At 36.0% G+C, this 19,345-nt stretch overlaps 1 protein-coding gene across 1 annotated transcript in view; it reads left to right on the forward strand.

Annotated features, from left to right (window-relative positions):
- The window catches only part of NAV3 (neuron navigator 3), a 182,246-nt gene that overhangs the window by 148,509 nt on the left and 14,392 nt on the right, over positions 1 to 19,345 (forward strand). Inside the window, exons 21-26 of the mRNA XM_041409852.1 lie at positions 5,056 to 5,139; positions 6,777 to 6,888; positions 7,955 to 8,076; positions 9,894 to 10,066; positions 12,369 to 12,522; positions 15,451 to 15,625. Coding sequence (XP_041265786.1) covers positions 5,056 to 5,139; positions 6,777 to 6,888; positions 7,955 to 8,076; positions 9,894 to 10,066; positions 12,369 to 12,522; positions 15,451 to 15,625 — 820 coding nt within the window. The remainder of the gene's footprint in view (positions 1 to 5,055; positions 5,140 to 6,776; positions 6,889 to 7,954; positions 8,077 to 9,893; positions 10,067 to 12,368; positions 12,523 to 15,450; positions 15,626 to 19,345) is intronic.

A 19,345-nucleotide genomic window follows, 5' to 3' on the forward strand; every position in this document is an offset into this window, starting at 1 on the left:
TAAAGGAGAATTAGATTCCTAATCACAAAATATGCAATTTATTCTCAGAGAAGAAATCAAATCTCTGCATGGGTAATACTACTCATTTTGAGTCATGTTTGCTCATCAGTAAGGCTAAAATTTGAACGAACATTAAGTTTAATTCGGAAAAGTTTGATCACTGCCTGTCTTCTCTGTCAAGACATCCATCTCTGGCAGACAGAGAACTGTATGAACAGGCTATCTTTTGTGGTGCTTTTGCTAACCAGAAAAATGCTCAGTCCTTTCTGATGCTTTGATGCTTTTGCTACAAATGCATTCCTCGTAGCGTTAATCCTAATGTTAGTCCTGAGCTCCTCCTAATTTCTATACCTTCACTGTCTGAAAATAGGCAGCACTTTTTGCCTTGCTGTGGTCTGGAGAAGGAACATGTTAATACCAAGAAATCTTGTTCTTTCAAAGTTCCATCTTGATGTGAATTTGTCATTAGCATTTCCCTTTGTAGAACTGAGCAAAAGTATTGTACACAAGTGAAAAAAAGAGCACCTTATTCAGCTCATTTCAACACTATTTGTGCCTTTCTTTGCTTCTCCACAGAAGATTGTTGGTGAAATTAGTATATAAGTCATTAAAAGACTGGCAAGTTAAAATTTGACATATTTAATCAAGCCTTTGCTTGGTACATTATTTTATTCCAAAATCTGTCAATTGGAAGTTATAGCATTTCTCAGGCATTATTGAAAACTCTGCTAAAAATTTTCTTGTTTGGTTTGATTTGTTGTTCAGTTTTCGTTGGCTGGACTCTAGTTCTAGTCTTGACTTCAGCAGTTTATTTCATTTGATTAAGCCCAAAGGGCCAAAGCGTTTTGCCTGCATATGATTAAATTCAAGCTGGGTCCAGCTGTCGTTTGGCTGCTTAATTTACAGATTTTCTCTGAGATTCTTGCTTTACCCCTGGCATCTGTGGCTGAAGTGTGGCTCAGTGTGGCTGAAGGGTAAATCTCAGTGCTAATTCAGAAAGGGCCTGTTTTCAGTGCAGAAAATGTCCAACCAGCAGACTCCGTATGTGACTTGACAAGGGCTCAAATTCCAGCGAGCAGCCTGACCAAGCCTGTTCGGAGGGACTTTGATCAGAGCTTTGTACTGTATAAAGCTGAAGGCTGCATGCTTGCAAACTGCAGTAGAGCCAGGATGCCAGTGGAAAGTGGAGGGGGTTTGCTGCCTAATGGTCTTGTTTGGCCAGCTCTGAACCGCTATCCTACAGCCAAGCAACAAGGTGCTAGCAGGCAGCAAACAGAAAAGGTCACCAGATCCACGGCTGCTACTTGCAATCAGCCCGATCTCTTCTGGCCTTTCACACCTCCTTTCATTCAGCCATGTCAGGTGGGAGGAACTTTATTTATTTACCTTTGTTTTATAAATCCGAGTGCCACAGGTCGAATCCCAAAGTGTGTTGGAAGACAGATGTTTCATATGTGAATGTCATGTTCAGGATAGGCTGTAAACCTGAGAGCTGAGATATTTGGGGTTTGCCTGGGATAGTTTGCTAAGGAAATGTTTAAAAACAAATCTATCATTTTAGCACTGAAGTCATTCCCTAAGGATACATCTCTTTGACTATTTCCAGTGGGCATTTTGCATGTTAATAGAATTCAAAATTAATTCATACATGAAGGATATTTACAGATTAAGAGCTGTATATCTATGTATCTAATATGTATGTCATGTTAATGATGGATATATTTTGCTGCAGGCATACTTCAAGTAATTCCCAGTTACTTAACTCTAATTCCAGGATGTCTTTTTTTCAAGTAGAAATACTGCATTCAGTTTTGAAGACACACTTTTACTTTAGGATAAGCATTATATAAAGCACATGTAATATTCAGGCTACTCTTTGAAGTATTGCAATGATGTGTTGTATGCCATGAATTAAACTTCTGAATCTAACACAGAGATTTCTAAGGTGTGAGAGACTGGCTGTATATTAAAAAAACAAACAAAACAATTCATAAATATTTTTACAAGAATGAAAGAATGGAAACTTTTAGATAAGTTAAATCATCCTCAGAAACTGAGGATTAGCAACCCAATCAAAATAAATTACCAAATTTTTAAGTGTAAAAAAAGTTTCTAATTAGAATTTTTAATTTCTGGTGAACATTATTAAAGACACATATACTTCTTTCTCTTTGCTTTAATTGTTTTATGAATTGTTCTGCATTTAACAGTTTAAATGCAAAACCTGATCTCAAATAGAAATATATACATATACATATGTTTTATGTATACTTCAACACACATATAAGTATACCAATAATTTAGCCTTTATCAAACTAAATTTTCTTATTTTGTTGTATAGTATTTCTATAGGGAAAATCTGCTTAAGTTTTCAAGTCTGAACTCCTAGACACCTGAATAAATGAATATTAGCTACCATGGAGAAAGACAGAACAGTTTATTACTCTGAATATAAAACCAATAGTTCAGTAGAAGAGTGCTTTCTTGTAATAAACATTTAAAGTAAGGAACAATGCAATTAAAAGATTTTCTTCTTGAATAGTTTTTGGTCAATGGGACTTTGAATTACATTTCTTTATTCTTAGGAAATCAAGATCTAATAATCTTTATTTGAAATGAGTTAGAAAAAATTCATCATCTTGATCCAATTACATTTATGATGCAAAAAGTTTGGTATAATATTCCAAGAAGGTAATGTTCTCTGTCACTGGCTGAAGTTTAGTAAGAACCCTTGTGACATGGCTGTCTTTCTCTAAAGGCTGTCAGAAAATAACAGTTTCAGTGACCTTTGATAACATTTTTAATGCTGCTTTTTAGTACTTAATTTTTCCTATATGTTCTTTGTTGTCTATTCTTGTGCAATACAGGATGAAGTTGTAGCTATGGAATAGGAAAATACTTCACACAACTATGCATAGTTTGGTACCAAAGTACTGTGGTTATTGCAATCTAATTTCTAGAAAAGGACAGAAGCAATGCATAATTAAACAAATTATTCCTCTTTCAAGCCCTCAGTCCCCACTGTAATTCTCAGAGTAAAACAGAACCATGGGCCATCAGCCAAGCCATAGATTTTTTATGAGGCAGGGAAGAGTGAGCTCCATCAGTTTCCTGTTAAAAAAACTAATGAAGAGACATTTGGCTAAAATTCTGTAGTAGTGAATCTATTTTGTCTCTGATAGTGTTCTGGGTTGGTGGTCATCATCTTTGGAAATAAAACACCATAGATAAATCTGGATCTTTTTAACATGTAGCTAATTAATAAAGTTAAAAGCAAGTTTAAAAGCCACTTATTTTTATTTTCTCAGAGGAATAGAGTAGTAAAAACAAACAAAGGCTGTAGTATTGATTGACAGGTTTCCAGGTTCATTTTATCAAAGATTATAACTTCAAGAATGTAGCCTAAGTTGTAGAAGTTAAAATAGGAATATATACAATTACTAATTAATCTTTAAGAGATTGTATATTTGTCTAGTCTTATGTTTATCTGCAGTTAATCCTTGTGGTATGTGTCCTTTACCACAAGGGTTATCCCCAAGATATCCCTGCAGATGCAGAAAGCATCTGCAGGTCAGTTGACCACTGCATCCATAAGTAATTGTATATCTAAGTATATTAATAGTGTAGTTTACAAGGAGTAAACTTTTAGTAAGTTTAATAGGAGTAAAATAAGAGGATTTCAGGATACCTAAATATTTATAGCAACCCAAAATTATTTACAAGACACAAAAGTCGATCGTCAGTATAACAGCTCTGAAGTGGAGATGCAGAAGTAGCTCACTATTATATATATGATAATCTTCTTCTATTTGAGGGATAATATACAGAGCAAGGTGGCAAGAAGCTCTTCTCCCTCTCCTAAAATGCAGAATAAAATCCTTTTTGACCCATGTCTTTTCTTGATTAAACCTCAGATTCAGTACAACCACATACATTCAAACAATTTCAACTATGCTTGTAAAAGCATGCAATCTGCAACTGAAAAATTGGCCAGGCACTGTGAGTGCCTGAACTGCTATAATAAAAACTAAATTTCCTCACTGAGGAAGCTCAGTTAATCCATTTGTGCATATAAATATGGTGCGTTTGAGTTATATTTCCACATGCCAATGTTTGGAGACTTTGTCTATTACCACTTTTAGGATGGTAATGAGAAAATAAGCATTTCCTTATGCTTCTACTGTTTGATGTTGAGAGAGAAATGGATGGGATTAAATAGACTTCCTTAAAAATTAAATCTTTACTTTCCCTCGGCCGTACAAGCTGGCTTAGCCTATTGGAATTTATATGACCACTTGCTCTTTGCCCTACACAGCTCAATGCCAGTTAGATCTGATGAAGTACAATTTGTATAAATTTAGCTTGCATACAGTGTAGAATGCTGGTTGTTTAAAAAAAAAAAAAAAAAAAAAAAAAAAGGGTTTATTTTTTTTAAATATTTTGGTCTGTTTCAACTTTATTGCTTTTTATACTGAGAAGTAAGACTTCCAGTTTTCAGGATTTTATTTTGTTTTATATATGTATTTGCACACATTATAAATGTTATATTTATATTTTAAAAAATATATTTTATACACACAGAGACATACATGATCAATATAATATTAATAGACTAAGCAATGACATTTTATTTGACTAACTGTGATATTTTTTGTTTAAGGCTTGGTATTTTTCTGAAGTGTTTTATTTCTGAAGTTAAAGTTTGGTTTTCAAGATAAAGTGCTTGAATTCCTGTTTTGAAGTGTCCAGTAATTGAAAATAATTGCTCCTGGACTTCTCTTTGGGAGCAGACTACTTTTGGCTAATATATCAGTAAACTTAAAGCCAAGCATTAAATCCATAATTCATTTCCAGAGATACCTGAGGTAATCTCATTGGGGGTTAAGGAAGCCTGAGGAATACTGAGTTCATTTGGCTGATTCATCTATCCAACTTAGCTCAGTCTGAGTTTGAACTAATATTAAACAGCTGGTGAAAATGTCCTTGAAGGAAAAACATACTTCTAAAAATCAAATAGATGTGGGAAAATTGCTCTATGTTGTCTTTCTTTCACAGGCTCATCTAGTAGCAGCTTTCGAAAAAAGCTTGGGAAATATGACAGGCCGATTGCAAAGTCTGACAATGACAGCTGAACAAAAGGTAAGTTTATCAAAGTGGAGGCTTTACTGTAGAAAATAGTTGGAAAATTAGGTTAGAATTTTGTTTAAAAAAACACTGAAAGGAAAAAGGGGCATCTGTGACAATAAGACAGATTTTTCTGTAATGGTTACTGTGATCAATTTTTCATGAATGTCCAGCAGCATGTGGAAAAAAACTATGCAGCATCAGGTTTACACAGATAGTGTCATAAAATAGTTTGACAATAAAATCTTTCATTTCCAGAATTCAATGAAAGCATGCATGACTTTAGGTTTAATCCATACTGAAGGATCCTGTAGCAAAAACTTATCATAAGCTGCTGCAGTGCTTCATTCCAGCTACCCTGCACCACCAGAATAATAGAATTTCAGAAAACAAAGAAGTTTAAGTAGAAAAAAATAGCATCATTGAGAAAGTTAACGAAGGTTAGGCATCCTACCCATAAGTAGACAGTTTGGATTTTCACTTTTCCACTGTGCTGTTTTGTCTAATGGCGGGAAAAAAAAACTCTAAACCTGATGCGAAGAAATTTAATGTGAGTCTTTTTACTAAGCTCAGGATTAAGAGGCTGCTTAGCACCTTCCAGGATTGAACTTCTGCAACTTTCTACCTTGGGAATTTTGAACAATGTCCGATTAATGGAAAGGCCTTCTTGACCTAAACTGTTAAAGAACTTGTTTATCTGTGAGCTGGTAGTCACCACTGGAGTCTGTAACTGTCTGCAAAAATAACATTTCAGAGTCTGGTTGAGCAACAACAGATGAAACGTGACAAGACTCATTGTGAACTGGATAGAAAATATTTGTATTGTTTGCTTTTGTTTCATCTTATGGGGTGGAAAGAAAAAGAACACAGTCACAACAGAATTTTCTTTAACTTTTAACAAAGTATAATTCCATCAGAAGGTTTTCTTTCCAGAAGGGGTTAAGCAATCGCATTAAAACAGATCATCTCCAAGTCCCTTTGCCAAAAGATTTAGAACTTATTATTTTCCTTCTCTTCTTTTCTCTATTGTTGAGTTTAAATTCCTTTAACCCTAATTATTCAGGAAGGAGACTGGAAGGACAGGGAGTAATAAATAAAAGATTGCTTATAAAAGCAGTAATAAAATATATATTTTTAATAAAAATCAGCTCTGCATTCTAATACAGAACTTTCTGCACTCAAGTGGAGTAATTTTACTTCAACTTGCAGGACAATTTCTATTAAACAGGGGCTTTTTAATTAAATTAGTATTTTACAAATTAAATCTTTTGAGTTCATCCATTAAACAGTAGCCTCACATATTAATGGATGTACTTCAAATGGTTTCATTGTCTTTTGCAATACAATCATTGAGCTTTTCTTAATTTTATATTGAATATTCAATTGAGACCTTTTTAGATTACTCCTTATTAAAAATGTTTTCTTCTTAAAAATAGCATGATTACTTTATATAAAGTAAATGAAAAATATGTTAGTTAACTTCAATATCTTTGGAGCGAAAGTATGCATTCTTTCTATTGTTGCCCTCATTGTTCACCCAAACAGTCCATGATCTTTAATTTGAACTCACTTCTCTTGCAATTTTTTCTTTTAGATTAGACAAACATTGTTCATTTTGCTATTATTTTGATCTGTCTTTGCTCTTCCCACAGGAATCTGAGCTTATAGAGCTAAGGGAAACCATTGAAATGTTGAAAGCTCAGAATTCTGCTGCACAAGCTGCTATTCAAGGAGCCTTGAATGGCCCCGATCATACCCACAAAGGTATGGGTTTGTCGTTATCAAAATAAATGCAGAAGTTCTCCCCAGGCAAAAAAAACCCTTAAGTCACTACTTTTCTGTTGTTTGGGAACTCTGTTGCAAGGCAAAGCACATTCTGAAGTGAATGGTAGGCATACTTGTGGTATTTTCAGAGCTGGAAACCTTGCACAAGTTTCCTGTCTGCCGAAGTTCCTGGAGCTTTATCTTCTTAGAGCTGGGTGGCCAGCAATTGATCAAGAGTTAACTGTGTCCCTGCAACTGATTAATGAAGTACACCCAAGACACAAGTGAGGTCTTATGGTATAACATGGTTGTAGCTTGGGAATCCAGTCAAAGTTGTAGCTTTGTTAAATTGTTGTTCTCATTGGTGAGACAGACTGACAGAAGCTCAGCTCCTTCATGAGGTTCTAAATCAGTGTGGGAAAGCAGGTTTTAAATTCCAGATGTCAAATTAATTTGTCATTGCAGTTAGGCTGATATTCCATGATAAATATGTTCTTCAAAAGTGCCTGCTGATAAGCAACAGCAAAGGAATTGCTTGGAAAAAAAATCACGGTATGCGTTTTTTGAGAGTGTTATTGATCTTCCATTAGAGAGGTCATTATTTAGGTGTTTACCTTAAGGTCATTTCACTGCATGACTTCAGTGTAGCAAAGCAAATTTCTAGGAAGTAGAAAATAATCTAAAAAGTAATTTCCCTTGGTATTAGTGGGCATGTTCTGCAGGAATAATTTCCAGTGATTAAGATATAGTCATCAGAGACTTTTAAGAAATTGAAACTCAGAAGCCGCACCAACCATTTTTAATATTCTCCACTTCTTGGTTATTTTGTTTCATTAATTTTTAATGCACCCCTGCCTGTTTCTTTCCATCATGGTATATTAGAAGGTAGCATCTGAACGCTGATTAGGGCTGCTGCAAATTGAGCAGTGCCTACACTCCTCAGAACTGTAGTACATGTGGCACTGAAATGTTGAGTAAACCATGTGCTTATTATTATTATTATTATTATTATTATTATTATTATTATTATATTGAAGCAGATTTCACAGTGACTTCTTTTCTTTAGATTTACGTATAAGGCGGCAACATTCTTCAGAAAGCGTTTCCAGTATCAACAGTGCTACAAGTCATTCCAGTATTGGCAGTGGTAATGATGCTGATTCCAAAAAAAAGAAAAAGAAAAACTGGGTGAGTACTCAGCAGGTTTAAGCCTCACTTTTAGCCATTATGTCACTTCCTAGTGTCTGAGTTAACATAATGGTCCATTTCATCTGCAATGTTCTTGTGGGGCCAGATGGATATCAAGAAATTCATGTGTATCCATACTGTGAAGCTACCAGCAAACTAAAAATTATTGAATATCAGCAGGGTTTTATTTGCATAAGTCAGAGTAATTAAAACAAACAAAAGTGCAAGCTACAATTGCAACAATAAGAAAACAACCACAACATAAATTTAAAATAGCTGTTCTGACTAAAAACTACCTCTGGGCCGCATTGAAACCCTGTTTGATTTTTCTTCAGTTGGAGTTTGGTACAAAAGCTTGACTCAAATATTTTACCCAGCTATGGAGGGAGTTGAAATCAGTTAGGAATTCTCACTTAAAAATACTACAGTGTTTAAAGAAATTAAGATGTTGCTGAACCAGAACATACAAATACCACATACTGCTAAAGATTTAATTAAATACTTTCAGTAAAGAATCAGAAAATATGTTTTTATTGTTTTAAAAATATTATCTGCATAAACATTTGTTTTAAAATACTGATGAGCCTTCATTCCCTTGATTTGTAATTCCACACTCTTTCATGTTTCTGCAAGGTGAACTCTAGAGGAAGTGAGGTGAATATAAACCATGGAAAAGTTGGCATGCATCTATAAAAAACCCTATCTTGGCATGATTGCTATTTATTTTGGCAGTAGGCTTTTATACCTTCTAAAACCAGATTATCCTGTATGTCTTCTAAGTTTGTCTTTATTCATTTTAATCTCGAAGTTTAGGCTATAGAAAGGGGGAGTGTAGCCAAAATCCATTTCTTTCTCTTCAGACATCATGAGCTGGAAAGGACTTAAATATTGTTTCTCATTAAGATCAGTGGTCACACTCCCCACTCTCCAATTATACCATGAGAATAATGTGTTTGAAGTCTTCATTTTTTCATAGAGGAACCAGCTGGTCATTGTGTTCTGTACAGTTTTGATTAGAACAACTCTCAGAAAATAAAAATACAACCTGTATTTTTCCTAAAATGAATAAGTTCTGTATTTAGACAAAGGTATGAACAAATGAGATAGTTAATTTTAACTGCAGACAAAACTGTTGCAACATGGCTTCTGAAATAAATGGCTCTTTGGCTATTCTGTCCCTTTTCAATACTGGTTACAAGCTTCTAGAGGGAAAAGGCAATGCTTGTATGTTCAGAGATCTTACCACTCTAAAGGAATCTGCAACAAACAGTGTATACCTTTCAGCTAACATTCTTCTCAATAGTACAACAAGGCAAACCTCATGTTCCTGCTTAGATCCTCTTGATTGGGATCCAAATCGTAACATTTGCATAGTTTGACCGTTCAAAGTTTTAATGGGGAAAATAAATTGGCAAACCCTGTAAATTGGACTGATCTTTTGATTTCAGCATTTAGTTCTGCCTGTACCTAGATGCAAAGTGGTTATTTAAAGCCACCCCTTGAAGGGAATGCCATGGGAATGGGATTCCACTGGGGCTTAATGGCTTTAAATGAGCACCCCTCCCCAATAGCTGTACCACTCGGTCCTGCACTTTTCCCATAGCATTACTTCTGCACTGCGCTGGATTAATAAAGTCAAAACAAAGCACTGTATCATGTTTTTAGAGATACTGTGTTGCATATGTTAATACCTTGCTTCTGCATACTGACCTCAGGCAGTGGCTAGGATGGCATCTGCAAACTAACTCTTCAAAACATGAGCTGCACCCAAAGTGCCGTGATGAGGAAAATAATCTTGCTCTGTATTTATTTTCCAGCTAAGAAGCTCTTTCAAACAGGCCTTTGGAAAGAAAAAGTCCACCAAACCTCCTTCCTCACATTCAGACATAGAAGAGCTGACAGATTCCTCCCTTCCTTCCTCACCTAAATTGCCCCACAGCTCAGGGGAGTGTGCAACAACATCGATGAAACCATCACAGTCAGCATCTGCGTAAGTGTCTCTTGGCACACAGGATGGGCTGGGAAGCAGTGTGGCCGTTTGCAGTTCAGAAGCCATTGTCAACAGCTGCGATCTTCTAATCCTGAGCTACATCCATTTGCCCGATTTCTCGTGAGCTTTGCCATTTACACACTGGTTCTGCAGCAGGTTTTTATTCAGTCCTAATCTTTCATCCTTTCACAGATTTTACCCAAAATCACCTAGCTATACAAACTTCGAAAAGCTTATTTTGTGCTCTCCCTGCACCATTAGGAACTTTATCATATCCACTTAGCAAAAGCCAAATGCTAACATTTCTTTGTTACCTTTTTTCATGACATTGTAAAAATAAAAAATTCTAAAATACATATTTTTATTAATTTTTACAATATACTCATTCCTCCTGTTATTACTTTATCTACTTTGTAGCTACTGATGTATATAATTTTTAATCTATTTCCCCTCTTTTATCAGCTTGAATTTTTTGTGGGATTTTTACTTTTATATTTTATTCAAATCACTACCCTGAAGGTTTCAGGTCTGAGAAAAAGTCATCAGTCAACAGCTGTCCGATTTCTTCAGTATTTTTTGAATATCTGATATGTTCTTACAGAGTTCCCAGCTCTTTCTCATATTCCTCTGCTCTTTTTTTCATTCTGATAAACTCATAACTCTTTCTAATATGGGGTAATCAACCTCTTTCAACCAAAAAATGCCTATTGCGGATGCTAGCTTTACTTTTCTTCTCCTAATTGAGAATAATCAGGTCACAATTACTTTTCCTTAAGGCACTCAAGGCATTCTAGTCTCATGACTGTTTTATTAGATAATAAATGGAATATGCATGGAAATAAAATTTCATTTCTGATTTGCTTAGCATAGGCAGGTGTGGACACATCACAGAAGGAGCTGTACCATAATATGCAGGGAAAAAAAATCCCAATGTATATCTTTCTTAATCTTTAATCCCATTTAAAATATTTAAGCATGTTTTGAATGATATTCATTATTTTTCTTCCTCTATTTGACATGTATTTTATTTGCCATGAACTTCATCTTCCCTTTGCTTATAATTTCTTCATATATTTTCTTGATGGAGTCTCGCGTTCTAAACCATTCCCTTTACTTTCTTCCAATTGCATCTGTCTAGTACATGTGTGTGCAGGTCACCTCTAGTCTGGGCATCAAAGAAAAGGCAAAATGGTCGCGTGATCTACAAGCATAGATCCCGGTAAAACTGAGTGTGGGGCATGGAGTTGTGTACCCAGCTGCTGACCTGAAGAGTGCTGCATCTTCTTTCCCAAAATGCGTTTGCATGCATTCTAGCAATTAAATGCTGACCTTTGTTTCTTTCTTATTTTTTTTTAATATTAGCAGTAATAATCACAATAATAATACTTATTTTCATAAAATACTTTTCATATTGAAATTTTTCTGAAAAAATTAACTATTTATAGTCACAGTAATAAAGAACAAATAACATTTACTGAATTGACTGGAAATACTGCTCAGTGTAGCAATGAAGCCAAAGTTTAGTGTTTTATTTTCTACTGGTGGTTCTGATGATACAAAGAGGCAGAACAATCTGACAGGAGAGCTGGACCATTGTGGGTCCCTGAGACAATCATGTTTCAATCTTTTCTTACACTATAATGGTTTCTTCCTTCAAAATAAATGCTTATGAGAAATAACCACATGGTAATCCAGTCTTTAAGGGAAAAAGACAAAAACTAACCCACATGATTTCATATATAGTACATTACAAAATCACAGAGTATAGGCAAAACATCAGCCATCACAAATCAAAACCATTACAGATCAAAATCTTCTAGACTATAAATTCAAGGACTGTCCCTTTGCGTAATATTCATGTCAGAGAAAAATACTGATGCCTAACAAATAATAAATATCAGCAGTACAGTTTAATCAGCACACTTCACTTCTGACTACTGTTATGTAGACAAATCATAAACTTTGCACCAAAGAAATTATGTGAGTATAAAATCCAATTAAAACCAATGGATGATAGTCACTCAAAGATACCTGAAAAGTAGTTAAGAATTTGTTTTTCACAATAGTGAGCTAAAATAAAAAGCTATAAAGCAATCTGATCACTTCTTTTGGAGAGGGCTTTTTTTTTTTCCTCTTTTAATTTGCAGTTTGATAATTTTCAAGTTTCTTTGATAAGTTTCTTTCTTCACTCATAGGTTTCACCAGCAGCAAGCATTTTTCTGTTCTTTGATATTTAATAATGACACTGCTTTGGGGAGAGAGCATTCCTTTAATCTCCTGCCTGTTTCCTGCTCCTCTTTAGGATCTGTGAGTGCACAGAGGCAGAGGCTGAAATTATTCTTCAGCTAAAAAGCGAGCTGAGGGAGAAGGAGCTCAAATTAACGGATATTCGTCTGGAAGCCCTCAGCTCTGCACACCATCTGGATCAGATCCGGGAAGCCATGAACCGCATGCAGGTCAGTGCAGTAGTTTTGATGACAGAGATGCACACCAAAGGTATGACTGGTGGGTTTCCTTTCCCAGGACTTTGTTTCAGGCACCAAAAAACTGTCTATTAAAAGTAAATTGCTGGACTGACAGTTCTTCTGAAGGATGGGTAGGATAAGTGCTCACCTTATAATAAAGACATTCTTAGCATATATATTAATAGCTAAAATATGTTTAAGAGATATGGAAGAAGACATAATCCCTGCCCAAAGGATATTTATTATCTCAAGCCTATAACTGGGGTTAGCAACATGACAGAGAAGCAGATCAAAAAGTGATTTCTACAGCGTTTTAAATCCTTGAGCCATGGAGGGGGCCAGGATATTATGTGCATACTCTTTCATCATTTCTGTTTCCTAACTCAGTCATGTCTTGCCAAGGCAAAGAATGTAAAATTGATCTAATTACTGTATCCAGCATCATAAAATTTTACTACATTGTTTTGTTACACTGCCCCAATTCCTTTGTGAACATATTTTTTCATTAGAAGATTTTCCCTTTCATGAGGCTGAAAGGGTGCAAAAAGAATGGCAGTGTTCTTCAGTGGAGCACAGAGCTTTATGGGACTTGATTCTGTTGCTTACATGCAAATCCCCAGTACCACGGTGGGTGTCCAAAACTACCTATAATATCCACACATTGTGACATAAATCCTTCAGTGGAATTGGGCCCTTCAGATTGGCAGATAGGATACCTGTGTCATCCCTGAAGGCGCTGTAAATCTGTATTTGGGGAACAGAATCAAGTCCATGGGCTGGGGATTCAGGATGAGACAGAATTGTCTACATTTAAAAGTCTGGGAATGAGCTGCATGATAAACTTCTGTTGTAGTCAATCCAGTTTTAGTCCTGTAGTAGTGGGGGCTAAAGAGCTATCCTGAACCCCGAAATAGGTACAGAAGGTGAAATGGAGTTCCTCAGAAGGTGAAATGGAGTTCCTTGAGCATAGGCACTCCTTACCATTTGAACCAACCTCAAGTATTTACATCTGCACAGGACATGAAGGTTTAGCATTCTTCCATGGAAGACCATATTTATCATGCCACTGGAAATCCACATTGGCACAGCTGAATCCAGCCCAGTGCCTTGCCAGCTGAATTGCTCTGTGTTGGATACTTAGGTCAGGTGCACCTTTAGGCACTTGTGTGTAGATGCCTATGGCACCTAATTTCATAACTACAGAAATGGTGTGCTTGATGTCTTTTCTAGACCTCTTTGTTTACACAATGCCTGTATCAGTCTCAGACAGATCTTTAAACATCTCATCCATGATACCTGCCATCCTCCCAGGTGCTCACACCACTAGGTACCAATATTACTGTGGGATATTTGGTTGAACTTCAATTAGAGGGAAGACTTATCAAGAACTGGTCCATAAATATGGTTTCATTTGTCCAGACATAAGTAAGGCATTGATCTCAAAGCACTGAAGGGTTTAAAGGAGCTGTGAGGAATAGAATGCAGTTAATTGCAGCAGTGGAAAAAAGGATGTGAAGGCTTATCATCTGATGACAGTCTCATATTGGGAGATGAGTGCCTGAGTCAGGTGAACTCCCCACAGGGAGGAGTCTGCTGTGGGCACAGTTCTCCAAAGTCTGAACTTTGTCAAATCTGGACAGAGGCAACTAGTTGAGATGCTGTTACTGGTAATCACCATTTCTGAAGTTCACCTGAAAGAGCAGGCGGTTGCCTTGGCCACAGTTGCCAAACTGTGATATTTTAGAGGATTGATGAGGATTGGTAAGGGGAGAAAACAGGATGGTAGAAGTGATACATGAATATTTTTAGATTCAAAGCACCTTAAAAACCTAAAGCTCAGGTGAATGGAAGACTGCTAAGAGCTGTGTAATTAATCAGCATAAATTGCAGAATGGCTCCTGATTTGAACCCTAGACTAAACTGATACACCCATCTATTGCCTTCTATTACTATTATTTTGGTTTGTCCCTTCCCTTTCACTGTCTTCTCAACTGTGTGTATGTGATCTAATCTTTTTGTAGCTGAAGCAGGGTTTTTTATGATGCTATCTATCCCTTATGTTTTTACTTGTATAATACAGCTGTGCAACCTCCATTAAAAAAGTGAGACTTGTAGCAGGGTGATGTGAATGTAGAAATAAATTTGATGTGCAGAGCCATCTGCAAGAATAAGCAGTTGCTTTGTAATGCACTTTGTGAAGCAACTGGAAGCTAGATTTAGATGGTACCAGGCTGTTCTCAGGCTAAGTTTTCCTTTTATTATTGTACATTCAATAATCACTTGGCAGCACAGAGGATTTAGCTAAAAAAATCCAGTTGTTCTGATTCATCTGTCACTGTCTGTTTTCATCAGAGGGACTTTGCTCACTGCTATGTTAACAATCCCCTGTTTGAATGATGAAAATACCTTATTTGATAGCAAGAAGGGTTATGAAACTGTTAAACTATCAATTTCTAATTTTTCATTTTTAATTTAATTTCTTTGTGAAGTTAATGCTTAAATTTTATATTCAATGGCAGTTATAATTTTCTGTGACTTTAGAAACATTGATATATTCATTAACTTTCTTAACTGTTACCTTAGGTATTTGACAATAGAAAGCAGCTGAAAAAAAAGGGGATAGCTGGAAAAATTCTAACCACACTCACATTATGGTCAACAGTACAATAAGCACAAAAGCTTGAAGCTGATATTGTTTAGGATCTATCTTGAGGCAAAATCTAAAACAAGGTTATTGGGTTATTGTTTATTCATTTAAGAAGTAAAGGCAAACCAGTTTTCACTGTGTTATATCTCTGTTGTCTAAGTGGTAAACCAGTTAACTGGGTCAGGGGAACAGCATCACCAGACTAGCCACCAATGCTGGTTTTCCAAAAGAATAATCTCCTGTGCTTTGGTGTTGATTTCTATTGTGTGTAGAATGAGATTGAGATACTGAAAGCTGAGAATGATCGCTTAAAGGCAGAGACTGGAAATACCGGGAAGCCTGCCCGGCCATCATCAGAGTCATCAAGCAGCACATCATCTTCTTCATCACGGCAGTCACTGGGACTTTCTCTGAACAACTTAAACATCACAGAATCTGTTACATCAGGTAAACATACTTTGGACACATGCATGCCTCAGCAGTTTATAAGAATTTTTCAGCCCCTTAATGAGCTGCATAGGAGAAGCACGACTGGAAATTAAAACGCCTCAGGTTTAATTCATTCAGGTTAACACAAGGTATGCAGTCAGTAACAGAGAAGAGGAAGAATGCTGGTGGTCATGTCTGAAATATAGCTTTTAGAAGCCCCTAAGCAGCAGTAACAGACAGTTCATTATGTTTGCTTTGTTCCTAGCTATGATGCTCTCTGACAATGTAGGTTATAATACTCTTCGGTCATCCAGTTTACAATTTCTTTGAAAAGAAATATCTGTTGAAGTATACATTACAACTGTGTTGATATATTATTTTGCCAATATGGGATAAATATGAGTATAGTATGTGAAACTCTCTTCTTTTTGTTTACAGGTCTTTAATCATTCAGTTAGCTCCCTTCATGTTTGCAGCTAAGGCAGAAGGTGGTCTCAGTTAGCTTTATCCCTTACATATTTTTAATTTGGTACAGCTAGCTAGCCCATGTTTGACCAAATCACCATTTATCACAGGAGCCAAACCCTTCCTGATCTATTAGGCACTCTCATTGTCTGCTGTGAATGAAGGAAAGCAAGCAGAAGTTTGGTCTACATCCTGAACATTAAAATCTGATTATTTTCCATGTCATGGAGTTTATGATAATAAGCCTTCTACATTAGGTTTGATAAAGTAGCCAAGAAACAGAAGTGCTGTCTCTAACATTAGAACCAGGAGTAAAGCAGGAGCAAAGCAGCACTCATTAGCATAGACGCCACAGAAATTATAATGCAGTCTCTGGAAGCAATAAAAATGTGGCTAATAATTGTGGAAAGAGTCTAGGCAAGAATACAGCTGGGAATATGCCAAACTGACTTTCATTTGGATTGGCAGTGAGTCATATTATCTTGCCAGTCATTGATTGCACAGATATTTGAATATTTTTTTCTGGTTAATATCAGATTTTGTATGAAAATTGGTATATTTTTTATTTACATTACAACTCTTTGAAGGGTTTAACTTCTAGCATGGAGGACCCTGAACTAGGCCTCAACATGCAATGGGCTCTTGCAAAAGCAGGGAGAAAAAATTAACTGCTCACAGATCCACACATATTAAAAATAAACAAACAAAAACAAACAAAAAAAAAAGTAAGATTTTTTTTTTGCAATACGGTGGTTATGTATGTATGCTCTCGTGAGCAGCAGCCATTAGCACTTTGTTGATTGGCATTAACTCTGTCTAGATACGGTAATAAACATGTGGGAAGAAAGGTCTGAAGGAGGGGGAACTAGATGAGAATACAATGGGTGAAGAGGAACAGGGGAAAGAAAAGGGAAGGTAAAAGATAAGATAAAAGAATGAAAATAAAGAAAATTAGGAGGAAGTGTTCAGCAAAAGAATAGAAATAATAAAAGCTGGAAGAAAAAAAGAGGAAAACGGGAAAGAAAGAAGGAGAACAGGTTGACTGGGAGAAGTGGTTGGATTTGATGGGTGTTTCCAGCCTAAATGATTTTATTATTTTGTAAACTTTATATAATTTTGTGTGTTATTGTTCTAATTGTTTTTCTCACAAGAAAAGTGATTACTTTTCATTATAAGAAATTAAAGATATGAGAGTGCCTAATGAGGAGTGGAGAATTTAATTTGATCATGAATCTAGAATTTTTGATCATTGTGATGATCATTTTGTTGCAATGCCAGGGAACTTGGAAGGGTGAATGCTTCTCACCAAGTCTTGTGGGATTTCTGAGACAGCTGGAGTACTACTGAACAAAAGTCCCTGAGATATGGGGAGGTTAATCATGATGAGGATTAAGCTGAGAGAATTGAGTGGTTTGGCTCTTCATATTATAAAAATACCATTGCACTTTCTGGGAGCAATGTCTTCAATCAACCATGGTCATCTGGAAATGACCAAGCTGTCCACTGTCACTTCCTAAGGGTATGATGATACCCTGCGGATCAGTGTGAGTGGCAACCTGGGAAGGGGTGTGGTGGTCACAGACACCCCTGTTTCAGTCAGTAGTCAGTCACTGGAGTGAAAGGAGCAAACAAGGACCAGTACAAGACTGGCCCAGAGTGCCAGAGCTCTGACAAGAATTGAACTGAAATAATTATAGCATGCCTAAAAAGCAGACCTGGCAGGGGGTACTTAAAACAATTAGTACCACCATGAAATTAGAGGCCCTTGGGCATCTTCTCAGCCCCTGTATCAGTGACAGAGAGAGCTCTTAGAAAGTGGAATTTGTTCTTTTGCTACGGAGTGGTTCCTCATTCCTAAAGACTTAAAGAAGAATGAGTTTAAAGGGCTGCATAAGGGTCATTTAGAGATTGAAAAATTTCACATCATAATTTGATATCACAATTTCATATCTTAATTTGCCCTCAGACAAGCTATGATGATGACGTTATCAAACCTCTTAGGTTTCTCAAAGGTTTGTCAAATATGCCAAAATACAAGTGAAGTGAAACATTCAGTGGTGACACAGAAAATCTGTCTACTTGGAATAAAACAAGCATAGATATATTAAAACCCACAAATAAAAAAGCTTCTTTGTTCAATGAAAAAAAAAAAAAAACCAAAACAAACAAATAAAACAAAAACCAAAAACAAAAAGCAAGACAAAAAAAACCCCAAAAAACCTGCAAAACAACAGCAGAGTCTACATTCCACATCTGGATGTAAGTTATCAAACTTTTAAGAGGAAAACTTATTTTTAATACATTAGTGAAATTATATTCATAAGCCTTCTTTGGTTTTCCTTTGAACAAGTGACTGAATCTTACTGGGACCTCATTTAATTTGGATGAAATCTGACCTTGTGCAGACTATGTCATGAAGGCAATGTTTTTCACACTAATAATTAACAGGGCTTAGGTTAGTGGATTACTGTGCTGGCCTTTGAAGAAAATGCAAATCCATAATCTCATCTAATTTTACAGTTAGTTTAAATGTCTACCAGTAAAATCTCAGAGAGAACTTCTAGGAGAAAGCAGCAGTTTTATCACTTGCAATAAAGCTGTAGGCCCAGCCTTTAACAGGAATACATCTGCTTTCTCATTTTAGCCGTTAATGAGGTGGTAGAAACAGCAGTGTAGAGCAGATCAAAATCACTCTTCACCTCCAAGAAAAATTAAGCCTTTCCTTAGAGGAATGGCTGAAAACAGAGTCCCATATTCTGGAGGAGTCCAAAGTGGTTTTCTAGTGGGGGTGAAAGGACTCTATCCATGCCATATGTACAGAAGGCAAAGGAAGCATCTGGAAAGTGAAATTAAATGCTATTTAACTTAACAGGAAAAAAATATCAATGCAAGGATTTCTTGTTTTCTCTTTGTACAACATTCTAAAGGGCACAAATGAGTGCCCAAAGACATAAATGTAATTTAGTTTTTAAACAACATTACTTTCTGTACATATTCTAATTTTGAAAAAGTTCCAAGAAAGAAAGCAAAGGCAAGACTATAATGCAAGATTTTAATTTTTTGTGGATTCTCTATCCATTTCTACATGATTAAAACTCCTAATATTCCTGCAAAAATTGACAACTTGTAACTTTTCGCCTCCAACAGAAATGGTGAATTAGGAATAAATACAGATTACAACAATTGCAAGTTGTTATCATGGCAACCTTTCTTTTTAAACAAATTTTTAACATTTAAATCCTTTGAACAAATATTGAACTGATGATGTGAACA

The sequence above is a fragment of the Onychostruthus taczanowskii genome, unplaced genomic scaffold (assembly GCF_017590055.1).
Source record: "Onychostruthus taczanowskii isolate IOZ18803 unplaced genomic scaffold, ASM1759005v1 scaffold31, whole genome shotgun sequence".
In the NCBI taxonomy this organism is placed as follows: domain Eukaryota; kingdom Metazoa; phylum Chordata; class Aves; order Passeriformes; family Passeridae; genus Onychostruthus; species Onychostruthus taczanowskii.